Source organism: Pleuronectes platessa, chromosome 7, assembly GCF_947347685.1.
Source record: "Pleuronectes platessa chromosome 7, fPlePla1.1, whole genome shotgun sequence".
NCBI lineage: Eukaryota > Metazoa > Chordata > Actinopteri > Pleuronectiformes > Pleuronectidae > Pleuronectes > Pleuronectes platessa.
In genome coordinates, this window is record NC_070632.1 from 6,586,594 (window position 1) to 6,600,756 (window position 14,163).

Below are 14,163 nucleotides of genomic sequence, written 5' to 3' on the forward strand. Positions count from 1 at the left end.
CGTTTTTCAGAATAAGAGCATGAGCTAGACACGACTGGAGGGTATCTGCTTCTAAATCAATGCGTGCTTTCTGGTGTAGAGGTTTTCAGGTGTTTCTACGTTTGCGTTTTTCCTGAGAGTGTGATGTGCGTGTTTGAAATGTGAGGAGACGCTGCGGTTTTATTCGGGTCTCTTGTTTTGTGAAGCTTCCTCCCTCGCGCGTTCACTTCTCAGAGTTTGTGGCTTCACAGATTTCACGGCTTTGGCTTCTCTTTGTCCCGAGGCGGGTTTTCTAGTGTTGTTGACTTTATGGAAGTTTCACAGTGAATCTGACCGCGATTTACCTCGTGGACCAAATATTGATCCAATATAAAAACAGTTTGTTTGTGTTTCTGTTGAAACACGTGATACTCGACTTATATAATCACCCACATAGATAATAAACACACATTCATGTGTAGCCAGGCATACACATGTAAAGCAATATGTTCATATATGTATACACAAAACACATGGTACATACATTCAACTTATTGCATGTGCATTTTAAATCTGTGTTGATAGATATATCTATCTATATATATATATATATAGATTGTGCATAAATGCATGTGTGTATATACTAGATTCGGTGTATGATAGTTATATACATAGATTATACATACGTACATGCATATGTACATATATACTCCATTCAGTGTACAATAGAGATAGAGAGATATATAGATATACATGTATATAGAGATAGACATATAGATATAGATGGATAGAGATATATAGATAAATGGATAGAAAAGGTCTAACAATAAATTTCAGTGGACAAACGAGTAAAAGAACAACTGCATTGTTTTATTGCCGTTCTCAGCATACATCCAACACCCCTATGCATTATAGCTACATGAAGCATTTACATTATGAGTCGTGTGTCTGCAGAACAGTTTTTAAAAATTAGGATTCATTTTCTTTACATATTATACAGTTTGCACACATGTTAATAAATATCAATACAATCAAGTTCAAACTCGTCACACACACCGTCTTAAACAAGAGAAACCCTTAAAATTATGTAACACTTTGTATTTACAGCTCATAGCGAGTCATAAATATAGCCTCTTGTGTTTCTGTGCTGTAAAACAGTGACCACCTGGATTTCTTTACAGTTGTCGACAGGGCTGTTAGTTTGACTGCCCTCCAGATAAACCATAATGCTCCTGTCTGATGCCAGGCGCTCATAAAGCTCTCTGCATCTCTTCAGCGGCCCATTTCAAATCCTCTTATTTGTTTGCTCGGGGTCCTGCTGCTGTAATAAAAGTTTCTGAAAAGAAGTTTAAAAAAACAAAAACAAATCTCGAGTTCCAGTGGGATGCACCGATGTGACTACTTCAAAAATAACTCTGAAAATAATAAAACATAAATTAAATATAGAGAAATGATAATGAAAAAAAAGAAAAGGCATCTTGTTCAAGGGTAAAGGATTAACACTGCCATATAGTGATCCAAGTGTTGTGTAGTGGGTGTTTGTGGGTGTGTGTGTGTGTGTGTGTGTGTGTGTACGCTGCTGTTGTGTTGATGTTGCAGATTCAAACCACACTCAACGACAGTCCTGTGGCACAAACTGAGTAATGTGAGCTACAATAATCTCCCATTAAACAAAAGTGAAATCAGATTTATGAACGACGACATCACAGTGAGAACACGTGGGAGAAACTCATTTCAACCTGAAGACAGTTTTGTTCTTTACAAGTTAAATCTTTAAGTTTGCCTAAAGCAGGAAACATAGAAATCCCCCAAAAAACAAACATGGATGAGTATTTGTAAACGTTAACGGATCGGTGTGATGCACAGTGACCGGCTTCTCACAGAGAGGCCCGTCACAGTCCAGTCACGTGTCGTGCTTGAATGTTCATAGAAAGTACAAGTCCGTGTTGTGTGTGTGTAGCTATAAGAGACGTTGTGAGGATCCTCTATGTTCCTACAACCTTCATTCCTGACATGCAGTGGCTGACGGGGGGGCCTGGGAGTCATGCACAAGTGCAAGGTAATGAAATTCTGGGCACTCTCCTGTTAATGTACATTTTTAAAAAAAAGAAAGAAAGAATCTTTTTCTGTTAAAAGCAAACAAACACAAAATTCATAAATATATAAAAATGTGGCCATGTTGAATGGGCTCTTTGTGTCGACTCACTTAACGCTGTGGGGGGGGGGGGAAGAGAAACATGGTGTCTGTGGTTCATTAGGAAGCAGAAGTCAGTTTGTCATGGGATGGAAAGGCAGCTTCAGCAGAGGATGTCCTTCCGACAGTCAGACTGAGCATTTACACAAACACAGACACACACACAGACACACACGCGTCTGCAGTGAGAGCAAAGTACACCTTCATCTGCTGAAAACGTGACTTGCGCTACAAGGCTGTACACAGAAAACACAACTCTTTACAGTTCCTTTAACATCAGCAGGACCAAACTGCACTCTTCCCTTTAGATAATCGAGAATGAAACAAGTCTTTAAACATTCTCCCAAAGCACCCCCCCCCCCCCCCCCCCCCCCTACGCATGAGGGGATACACTTCAAGGCTGTGATGATAAAGTTGTGGAGGAAAAAGAACTTGCCTCTCTCCCCCTTACAGAGGGAGAGAGCGCAAGCAAAAACTGCAGAGTGAATAACCGGGGCTGCCTCTGGGCGGTGGATATGTAAACGTGACAGACTGCTGCAAAGTCAGCGGCAGCCATAGTGTTCCTGTGTGTTGTGTCGGGTATAATCTTTACACATTCACTGCTGCAGGTGTGACAGTTTGACACCAACTGCCCGAGTCTTGATTTTAGGCAGACGTGATCAAAGACGATGCGTGCGAGGCTGAGAACGCCAATCGTTCTTTCTCCGAACCCCGACGAGCAGGTTATGTCTCTGTCCTCAGGCCCAGTTGAGGTTGAAGCCCTTGGAGAGCATGACAGACTCCAGGTCCTTGTCTTCTTCTTTCTCCCGAAGCCTCTGCTCCTCCAGGAGGGCCACCAGGGCGTCGCGCTGCTCCACCACCTCCAGCATCTCGTTCAGGATCTGCCTCTCCTGAGCGAGCTCCTTTTCTGCCTTCAGGTGGTCTGAGAGAGACGGAGACAAACGAGGCATTAAAGGGGGGAATAGATCACAAGCAGAATAAACTTGTATTAATACAGTCGGGACGTTCAGACCTGTGGTAAAGGATGGCTTTAAAAGCTGTTAATATGGATTTATGTCTTATAAGATAAGATAAGCATTTATTCGTCCCAAACACATGCACAGTCATGCAAAGGCACACTCATGCAGGTAGGGAAATTTAATCTCTGCTTTTGACCCATCTGGTGCAGGACACACAGAGCAGTGAGCAGCCATGTACAGCGCTCGGGGAGCAGATGTTGGGGGAGTAAGGTGCCTTGCTCAGGGGCACTAGACAGGGTAGGGAGACTCTTGGATTTTTGGACAGATCAATCCAGGTTCGTCTTTTGTTGTTTCTCCGTGGAGTCGAACCAGAGACGAACCTGAGACCTTCTCTGCCCATAGTACAAGTTTCTGCCACTAGACCACCGCCTCTCCATTATACCATGCACTGCAGCACTAGCTCAGCCTCTGTTGCCTCCACAAAAGGCCCAGTCTGCCCTGATCAGTCAACAAGCCCATTAACCAGAGACTAGCCAAGTCAAACTAGCCAGAGGACGGGCACATCCGGGAACATGCAAACAAGGCCTTTCATCTAATCATCAGTCTTGTGTTTACCTTCCACAGCCATCCGCTCCCTGAGTTCCTGCTGCAGGCGGCTCTGTCGATCCTCCAGCTCCAGCTCTCTGGCACTTGGGGACAGAAACAAAGTTTGGACAAGATGAGTTTGTCTCCCTGATCTATTACGGCCTTCACCGTTTATATTCTTCGCCTTTGTCTTCATTTATCTGGGCAGCCATTTGTTTCGATGACTGGTTGTTCTGAAAAAGCGGAAAATTTATCTGAAGCTTTCAAATGAGATAAGACTGAGTTACTTAATAACCTGTCATGAGGTTATAAAAGAAGCTTCTCTAAATGGACTGCAAACGTGACCTCATATTATTTCATCATGTTGTGAAATGACCACGACTTTACGAGGGTCTACAACCTTTTCAAACCTATGATATAATGTTAATACTCATCATAAAATAAGTAAGCAGTAAATCAGTATGCTTACATCACGAGCGGACTCTGTATTAGATGATATTGCCATTTAATTAATAATTGAATCTGGTTTTATTACCTTCATATTAAATTGTTATATCATTGTCCATGTATCGCATTAGCAGGTTTGTGGGTGTGGCCGGATCCAGGGCTCCAGAGATTTAAACACTGGTTGTTGATCGGCTCTTCATAAAGTTTACTCTCAACAATAAGATGATTCCAGAAAACTTTAGTGACAACTCAACACCAGGTTACATCAACCTCAAAACTAAACTCAGCTGCACTATGAGAACAAGCTACAATAACTGGGCAACTGCTACTAACAAGTGCCACAATGGCAGTTTATCATCTAGTAGCAGTATGATGGTAACACTGTTGTAAAAGAAAAACTTAAAACAAAAAGCATAATATCGTATTTAAGGGTTATCAAGCCGTGTACTTACAATATCATGAGTTCGGACTCATAGCGGACGAGGGCGTTCTTCTCCTGCACCAGCTTGAACCACTCTTGCATTAGTTTGGGATCGTCCTTCTTGCCCATGCCTGGAGGAAGAGAGGGAGGCACAGAGCGGGGGTGAGGAGACAGAGCTGGGAGACACTGACACTGATGTCACACAGACAAGGACCGACACAGGCAGTGTGATGACAGCCAAGCCAGGATGTCCTCGCTGAGCAGGTGGTGAGGTGGAGGAATGGACTCGACACAACGACCTGGTCAGTTGTGCGACATACTTAAAGATGTCGCGCAGGAGACGGCGTGGAGTTACTCAGTTATTCATCTGTGTTTAGTGCGCAAACACACACACCCACACCCACACACAAGCACCCACACAAAACAATACCTGTTGTTGCAAAGTAGAAGGGTTTGTGTTACCCAGTTTGGACATTGTGTCAGAAATAGCTGCTCGTTGGGAGCAACTACCTCCTTCTATTAGGTTTTATCCAGTTGGTAAGTAGTTACAAAACAAACAAACACACCAATCAAAATCCAAGTCATTACAGAGAAGTGAACCCGAGGACCGATAAAGATTCTTCCCCCCCCCCCCCCCCCCCCCGGCCCACACATCGATGCACAAGCAGAAGTTAAATCCCTTTGGATGCCATTCATGCCGGGCGGCTTCAGGAAATGAGGGGGAAAGAAAAAAAGACTCATTCCGCTGCTTTTACATATTTAATTACACGTTCACGTGGTCATGGGATGACTTGTCATCGAGACCAATAGCCAAGTTGGCCCTCCTCTATTAAGTCTGCCTCGGGGACACGCGTGGTTGGCGCTCCGGGCTTCATGCACTGCAGCTTCTCGTAATCAGCCCGAGTCAGTCAGAGCACGGAGCGGCCGCACCGCCCCTCTGCAGTGCCACTGCACCGAATGCAGAGGAGAGACGTCTATGTGGCATGCTTAGAGAGTGGTCTGCTGCCGGGGGGGGGGGGGGGGCCATACGTTCATTTATCTGACTGCAGCAGGTGGAGCCAAGCAGTTTTCAATGAGACACCGAGAGGCAAAAACCTCAATGCAGCGTGACATACTTAGCTGGGGAACAGGAGGCTCTTGCAAAATGAAAAGGAAAAACATCGTACACACATAAATTGCATGGCTGTGGTCTCGGGGGCTGGCTCTCACTAATTAACAGACAAGGGACAGAGAGAGAGAGAGAGAGAGAGAGAGAGAGAGAGAGAGAGAGAGAGAGAGAGAGAGAGAGAAGCAGAGATGGAGAAAAAGCTGCTCAGACTGGTGAGGGGAGGGGAGACAAAGGAGGGATTTACAAAAGCACAGGTGAGTTTCTAAACATATCCTACAATGGATGTTTTTCTTTCTCTCTCTCTCTCTGTCTCTCCACTATTTCAACCTGTTCCTCCACCACCAAGCTTCTGCTCAAGGCTCCCAACACAAAGGAGAAGAAGAACCACCGGCCCAAAAACAAAAAACAAAATCCAGCTCACACTCCCCAAAAACAAGAGAACTCACCTCGAGCACTTTCCACAGATTAGAAGCTCAGGCACAATTTCCAGTGTTAGATACAAGGAACAAACCAGACGACCCAAGACTATAATTTATAAACAAATCCTCACACCATGCAAGTTTCTCAAGCCTTTAGTGATCATTTCCTAAATTGATGACACTTACTTTACTCCTCATTTAAGGCATAAGGAGGAAAAACTCTTAAAATCAACTTAAAAGCCATAATGCAAAGTAGGTAATTTCATTTTTAGCCAAACAGAACACATGCTGTAGATTACACACACACGGCAGCAGAGTAGTTTCCCCTTTAATCGCCTGCAACCTGCAGCACTAATTTTGAATTTTCAACTTGGAGAGGTTTTTTATTTTCCTATCAAGTCTTTGGATAATGTTGCCTTAAACGTTTTCATTAACATAAGCAGCATTGACACGCTTTGCTCAAAAAGCTACGTGCAAATTAAGACTGAAAACCTTTCACATCCAATCTAGTCCCAATTAACTCGAATGGCATTTGGTTCCAACAGGCGTCACTTATCAGACACTGAACTCAAGTGACCTGTCGGCAGGTCAATCACACGGCTCGAAGGAGAGGAGTGTGATTGACGTTAATAGGATGTTCGTGTGGCTGACTCATTTTCTAAAAGTAGAGAAGGTGCCTCTAATGATTCTAGCTCACACTGTTTAGCAGTCTGAGGGCAAACCGCCCAAGTCAAGTGTCGGGTCATAGTCTAATTATGGCATTGTAAAGGTTACACGACCTTTCATCTCTATTAACACATTCTGCTCGTGAATATGGAGACTCTGTAGGTAATGACTCCTGGTCACTGTTTCTAGTTTGAGGAATCAAACCTGAGCAAGTTGCACGTCCGGAGAGCCAATGAGGATCGAGGACCGAACTTTATCAGCAATCGCCTTTTTAATTTATCTGCACTCGTATAGAAATATCTGTTAGAGATTAGCAATAAATGTCGACTGGACCTAGAATACAGAAGATATGATTTCTGATTATGTTTTTTGTGGAGAAAGACTCTTTTGGTATAAAAGCAACTGGTTGGACGGCTAAAAAACAAAAACTTAATTTAATGTAGCGGACTAAATTGTGATGAAAATTTAAATTTCCAGCTTTTTTCGTCATGATAAATGTCTCAAGACTCTGGGGAAATCTACTGAGCCTGATCACACACAAATGCTGAGAACAGGAGGAGGAGGAGGAGGAGGAGTGTGGGGGGGGGTAACCCGGTTCCGTAGGTCCTTTGCGGTTGCCATGGTAACCTGCCACAACCGTCAGCGGCGGCGGGGGGGGGGGGGTTACGTTACCTTCAGGGGAACAGCAGGGGCAGAAGGAGAGAGGTCTTCGGCGTGGCATCCCCACAAAGGGCTCAACTTCCACAAGACAAGAAGGGAAAGAGTGTGAGGGAGCGACGCAGGAGGAATGTGTCGGTGGACAGGAGAGAGAGAGGAAGAGAGAGAGAGATGGAGTGAAAGATAGAGCGGTGGAAATAATGCAGGAGGTTCATTGAGAAAGGGTGGAGGATGCGAGGGAGGAGGAGGAGGAGGAGGAGAGGTGAAGGGCAAGGTGGGTACAGGGGGGGGGAGAAGAAAGAACATTGCGGAGAAAATCAAAAGAGGGCAGGAGCGCTGCGATGGGGAGAAGACAAATTGCCTAGAGAGAGGAGGTGGGAGAGATCATCTGTGTGGTGTGAGGGTTGAAAAAAACAAGGAGTAAAAATAGATAACAGGAGAAGACAGAAAACCTGGAGCACGGAGAAGGGAAAACAATGCTCCCGTCTGAGCTCGCTGCTGCACGTCTTCAGATTATCCTCATTTAAGACACCAGCAACCCTCGGTCTGATGTGTTTGCGTTTATTTTATTTTAAGTGTTTGCAACGGTTCGGAAAGAAGTTTCATCTCATTTGAGGAGCCATTAACTGATCAGCCGTGGGTTCACAGACACGGGTGATTGATTCTTCTTTAAAGAAGCTGCAGCCTCTGCTTGTCTAAGCACGACTCCGACATGAGACCACCCGGCTCAGTTTGTTCCAGTGTGGTGACTTTTAAAGAGTAAAGCTCCAGCTAATGTGCAAATTGGGACTTTTTTCTCATTTGCAACAGCAAAACAGATTTTATACCCAAAATGTGAGAGCATAAAATGATGGGTGATGTAGAATAAAGTATTTAAATAGGGGGGGGGGGGGAGAGCTTCGGGCGGAATATAGAGACACATGAGGGTAAACAGACCTTTTAGAGATACAAACAAATAGAGTATGAATCACAACAGAACACAAATATGAGATGGACACAATGTTCTTAGGTAAGTACTGGAGAGTTGCTACAAGGGACTATCACAGAGGAGGGAAAAAAAGGAAAACTGCGCTATGGAATCTCGTTTTGAACGGATCTGAGTTCTCGTAAAACTTTTATGGCTCCACCGAATCATGCAGATACAGTTATGAAATGCATCGTTACCACCCGACGCTCAATAAATCCCTAACTGTATGATAGTCATTCAAGTGGAGGATGAAAATTAAAAGGAAGAAATCCCATAAAACTTTTCAACCTAAGCGTACAGATGTAGCACTCCTGGCTTTGGTTTTTGGTGCCCCCTGCAGGCCTCGAGTGAAACCGTGCACCCTGGAATCTGGTATTCAGTGAGAATGCTCCAGTTCCTCATCCCGTGATAAAGCAAGAAGCAGACGTCAAAGCATTCAGTTTATTCAGCTTGGATTTAGGCCCGGCGACTTCCTGTGCCCCTGGTAAGCCGGCCAGTTTTTTTATGCAGGTCCAGCACATCTTGAAAACTCCACACAATGTCTCATGTCTAGACCAGCAGGACAAAAACCACAGAGAAACACAGGCCCTGCACGAATAGGTTAAAACACTCCCTTTCCTCCCGCCTGTCTGTAAGCAGAGAGCAGACACGGCTTTCCAACAAAGCCGACTGACTTCAACAGCAGAGGAGGAGGCAAAGACAGTTCCCTTCATATTCAGATAAGGTCAGAGTCTAGGAGATAACAACAGATACCACAGGACGGCTGACCCAGACAACGGCGGGCGCTGTTTCTGCTGACTCATCCCAGCTTGGACAAAAGGTCAAGGGATTGTTTATTAGTACATACTACACACACAGCCACACACACACACACACACAAACACACACATACACTGTCAGGAGGTAATACAACTGAGCAGGTATGAGAAAGTCAGGGGACAACAGAATGAGCACAGAGGAATGAGGGGGAAGCTACGAGGCCAGGCCGGCAGATTAGTACGAGTCAGTCCAGAGCAGGTTAGACAATACTTTCACATTAGAGAGTGAAGGGTTAAGGGTTCTCTTCTTTTACTTCAACAAATATAATTTCGGAAAAGTTGAGCTCTTAACTTAAAAAATTCATTAAAACCTTGACTAGGTGAAATTAAACAGAAGCTCAGATAGGAATTTAGATGTGATGTTTATAAAAAAGGTAATATCTTCTTTAAAACATTTATTTAAAAGAAAACTATCAACAAATCCAATGAAAAGACCAAAACATGTTCATCCTTTTTTTTTTATGATAATTTCATAATGCAGATGGGAGCTGTAGTTACCATCTGCAGAGGAAACAAGTGCATTCATTGGCCATTTTCAGCCACAAAACTATATACACCCACTGCTCTAGTTCATGATGCAGTAGCAGGTATCTCGCACTGACCTAGAATAAACCCACGGTCTTTGTTGAACCAGGAGGAAAAAGATTCTCTGCAACAATGGAGCCTTTAATTTATGCCACAGAGAAATATGATACACCGAGCTTTGGAGACCTGGGATACATATAAATATAAATAAGCCATAGATCTTTATAAGAAACAGTCAAACGTAGTGAGTCATTATATCGTTGAGCAGGTGAAACGTTTTGCAGATCTGGATAATAATCAGAATTTAAATAGTTTTTTTTTTTTAGGGGGTTGATCCTTATTCAGTTCCTGTACGATAACACATATTCCTAACAAATATATGTGTTTATGTTTATAGTTTGCAGAAAACTCCTATGTACATGGTTTATGTGTCTGATCTCAGTACATGTATCTGCTATATGGTGATAAAAAACAGCCTCAGAGGAGGAATGAGCTCTTCTAGTTTTGGTTTATTTTATTTTGGTTAAAAACTTAATATGAATATGCAAAGTATTCTCTTTGCATTTTTAAAAGATGAGCATGTTTTATATGAGGTATGAATTTTAATGGTAAACGCTGTCAGTGGAGTATTCCTCAGCACATGCATCGTTATCCCCGAACTGCTGTTTGCATTTCTGTCTCGGCAAAATGTCGCAGTTTGTCTCCCGCCTCTTATTGTGAAGTCTGCTCGCTGCGGCACGACAAATAAAAGTTACTCATTAATTCAGTCATTCCTAAGTTTATAGAGATCAAAGATGATCTTAAGAGGACAGCATGAGGCCGAGTGTGTGATCTCCGTTTGATGTAAAGAGTGTCTGAACTAAAAAGCCCAGTGAGGGGATGGGGGGAGGGTAAGGAGGGAGGGAGGGAGGGAGCAGAAAGTATTGCAATGAGGCTAAAAGCCAGCCAGCCAACAAAGGTAGATATGAGGAGTACAAAGCTCAGGTAGTAACACAGGGGTGGGGGGGGGGGGGTACAGATCGGGTTAGCCATTAGGTTAGAGTCAAAGCGACAGATTTGAAATACATACCGCCCAGATGCAAGTCCAGGATTTCACTGTAATTAGAATCTCCCCAATAGTCTACAATGACAGGGATATATTAGAGATAGGAGTTATTGTACACAGCCCCAAACCGGACACACAAACCAGCAAATCATGCAACACGCAGACACACATACGCACACACTGCAGCAACACTCAGAACAAAGAGAGTCCATCAGTACTCACCACGGTGCATAATGGGGTTTGTGCAAATGTTACAATACATGGCATTTTCCCAAACAAACGAATAGCCGACCGCTTCATAGATTTGTTGTCTTGCTGTGCGCTGGCTCACTCTGCATCATTTCACACAGTTAACGGTCGTGCGTTGACAAAAAAGAGGCAAATGTTGTTTGCGTTTGTTACACAAGTTTGGTTTTTTGACAATGTTGTCGTACGCTCAAATGACGATGGGAGATTACATTTCCAGTTGTCAACAATCCAATCCATGTGCGCCAGTGTTTGACCACAATAACGCAATGATTTACTGCTCACGTTACTTCTGACTGGAAGAGCAGCTGAGTGTCGAGCGAGCGGGGGAAACAAGTGCGGCTGGTGCTCGCTCACCATGATAAAAAGAAATAACAGATAATATCTCAGCAAATATCTGTATCAAGTCACTCAGCCACGGCAAATAATTCAGGAAAAAATATCCCGATAACGAAGATGTGAGCTTTCAAAACCAATTTAAATTTGATTTCTTACGTTCTGATTGGATTTATGGAATAACGTGGGGGGCGTGATCTGAGTCTTGATCAGAGTTACGGGAGCTCTCCTCATTGAGAGGCAGCGAGCACGACAAAATGCATCCAGGATGAGCAAACACACACACACACACACAAATCTATGTCGGTGGGGTGGTGGGGGGGGGACACACACATTCTCCCGATTGGCATGCAGCTCGGACTGACTGACTGATGGCGGACATGTCATGGACAAACAGCGATCAACATGTTCGGAGATGGAAGAACTGTTGCAGAGTGCCACCACAGATGGAGCCCGAATAACAGTGTCACATGTCATTGATTTACAAAAGAGAAAAAAGAGAAACTACAGTAAGTCTAATACCTGATCTTCTTTTGTGCTGTTTGGGTAACGTATAAGTACCTTTATACAATCCTTTAAAAGAGTAGAGTAGTAAACAAGTTAAGACATACTCAAAACATTCGATTGTAGAAACAGCTGACGGGTGGAGTAGCTCAATGTAAAAAGGGAACGCTCCGTGCAGCTACGTCAACTCGCGTGATGAAAAAGATTTTTGTTTCATTCTGTTACATCGAATAAATAAGGCAGGAATAGGCTGTCAGCACTTCAGAGAGTAACCTCGGCACCTCGCTCGCATACAGAGCTCACATCACTTAAAGAACGTGTTATTGCTACTGAGCACCACTCATGCTTCACACGCTTAGAAAACTAGCAAATAATGAACCGTGCTGCTCGCTGTTGAATAATGTAGTCTTCATCTCCGAGGTATATTGTCTGTGATAGTCCCTTGTCAAGACCAATTTGGGTTTGTTGCTTTGAAGAAGCAAACGTGTGTTTCTGCACAGAATTCTACGAGTGTATTGATTTTGAACACAGTCTCAAGCTGCTTTCAGACGAGCGCTAAGCTCCGGACATTTCCTGGAACGTTTTCCTGCTTAGAAGGGAGCGTGAGAACACAGCAGGGAAATATCTGGAGGCGAGTGGGCGTATTCATGACGTTTCTGACAGAGGACGGTCGAGAGGATCTTACAGTGAAGAGATGTCTTACACGTAGAAGATGTGAACAAAGACGTCAGCGTGGAAAGACAATGGGATTTGAGAGTTTTGGGCGATGAGGGCTGAAACTTGTTTCTTGTTCTCAACGCGTCTGACAATCGAACAAATCTCCTGCTGTGATATTCTTTTCCTGGAAATCACTTCTTCCTCGCCGTTCCAAAACAGTAGTTGTACCATACTGCCACTGACAAGAACCGTTTTATGGCGGCAAAGAAGAAGTAATGTCCAGTAGTGCAGCGTTAACCAGAGCTAGCTTTACGATATTAGCAATATTTTACGTTGGAAAGTCCGGTGAAACGGTGAAGCTCGGTTTTGAGGAGGTCGCACTAGTTTTGCATTTTACAACACCAACAACCTCATAAAGCATCGCAACAATAACTTTCACACAGGGTTAAACTAATAAAACACATTATTTAAGCTACTATTCTTTTTAACTGCACGTGTGTTGGACCATTACGCAAAGTCAGAATCATATCGGAAGGTCACATTGGTATCTGAACATCTCCAGGGTGTTAAACTCTAAACTCAAAGTGTAAGTCACAAGTTGTTACCTGCTTCTCCTCTCAGAGCCTTCTCCACAGCGACGCCCCTCTCCTCCAGCTGCCTCTGCTTCTCCTCCACCTGCTCCAACTGCCTCTGGATAATCTGCAGGAGACAAAGTTGACCAGGGTCACTTTGTTATTAATGAAGTGCACGTAAAGCATAAACACACAGGGGCGCGAGCGCTTTATAAAAACAACTCAAGTTCTCTCACACAGGCCCAGAGAACAATCACTTCCGCCGCTAATTAGAACTAATTTGTCCCAAAACCTGCAACGGGGGTGGGGGGGCAGCGGAGGGTACCTCTCCACTGATGCCACAGTTTACGCTCATTAAAAATAAATGTCTCGAGGTGCAATGGGAGTACGGTTAATTAGAACTGTATTGATGTCTTCAAGTAAATGAACCTGCTCTGATTGGCATTTAAAACACAACTTCATGACTTTCACCAGAAAGCGATTTGTTCCACAACACACTCCCCCTTGTTATTGGCAGTGGCAAGGTAAACGAGGCGGTAATGGGGACTGTTGAGTTTGATGAACTAACCCCCCCGCACTCTGCATGTCGGCAACCCACAGTAACTTCATTGAAGCAGAATTCAAACTAGAGACTGAGACCATAAACGTAGAGCCAGTGGAGTCGCCCCCTGCTGGTCATTCAACAGAATACAGGTTTCAGGCACTTCCTCGTTGGCTTCACTTTTCGAAACCCAGAGTCTACGTCCATTTCTATACACAGCCAATGGTGTTAAACTTTGATTGCCATGTACAAGTAGTGCACAGGGGGCAGTGTGAATCTCAAACACTCAAATAATCAAAGTACTTTTCTAATGGCGGTACTTTTGCTTTAAGTGTCTACTATAAAACGCAGAGCAGAGTTAGACAGAACATCTATCTACCTTTTTATAAACCACTAATGATAAAATACAACTATGATCCCTTGAAGTGACACAGACATTTATAAAAGCAATTAATAACATTTTAGAATAATTCAATACAATTATGATGATGAAGTGCTACAGCCTCTGTCCCGCTGCTTGTACCATTAGTTACCGACT

General features: G+C 43.7%; 1 protein-coding gene across 11 annotated transcripts in view; it reads right to left on the reverse strand.

Moving 5' to 3' along the window:
* Positions 1-1,508: 1,508 nt before the first annotated feature.
* The window catches only part of mical3a (microtubule associated monooxygenase, calponin and LIM domain containing 3a), an 81,044-nt gene continuing 68,389 nt past the window's right edge, over positions 1,509-14,163 (reverse strand). For 9 of the 11 annotated variants that reach the window (XM_053427973.1, XM_053427982.1, XM_053427980.1 and 6 more), the window contains 5 exons: positions 13,118-13,211; positions 10,794-10,844; positions 4,596-4,695; positions 3,727-3,800; positions 1,509-3,074 (listed from right to left, as the gene is read on the reverse strand). In XM_053427973.1, the coding sequence (XP_053283948.1) occupies positions 2,890-3,074; positions 3,727-3,800; positions 4,596-4,695; positions 10,794-10,844; positions 13,118-13,211 (504 nt within the window). In that variant the 3' untranslated portion in view covers positions 1,509-2,889. The remainder of the gene's footprint in view (positions 3,075-3,726; positions 3,801-4,595; positions 4,696-10,793; positions 10,845-13,117; positions 13,212-14,163) is intronic. The other 2 variants (XM_053427981.1, XM_053427974.1) reach the window with 1 other exon arrangement.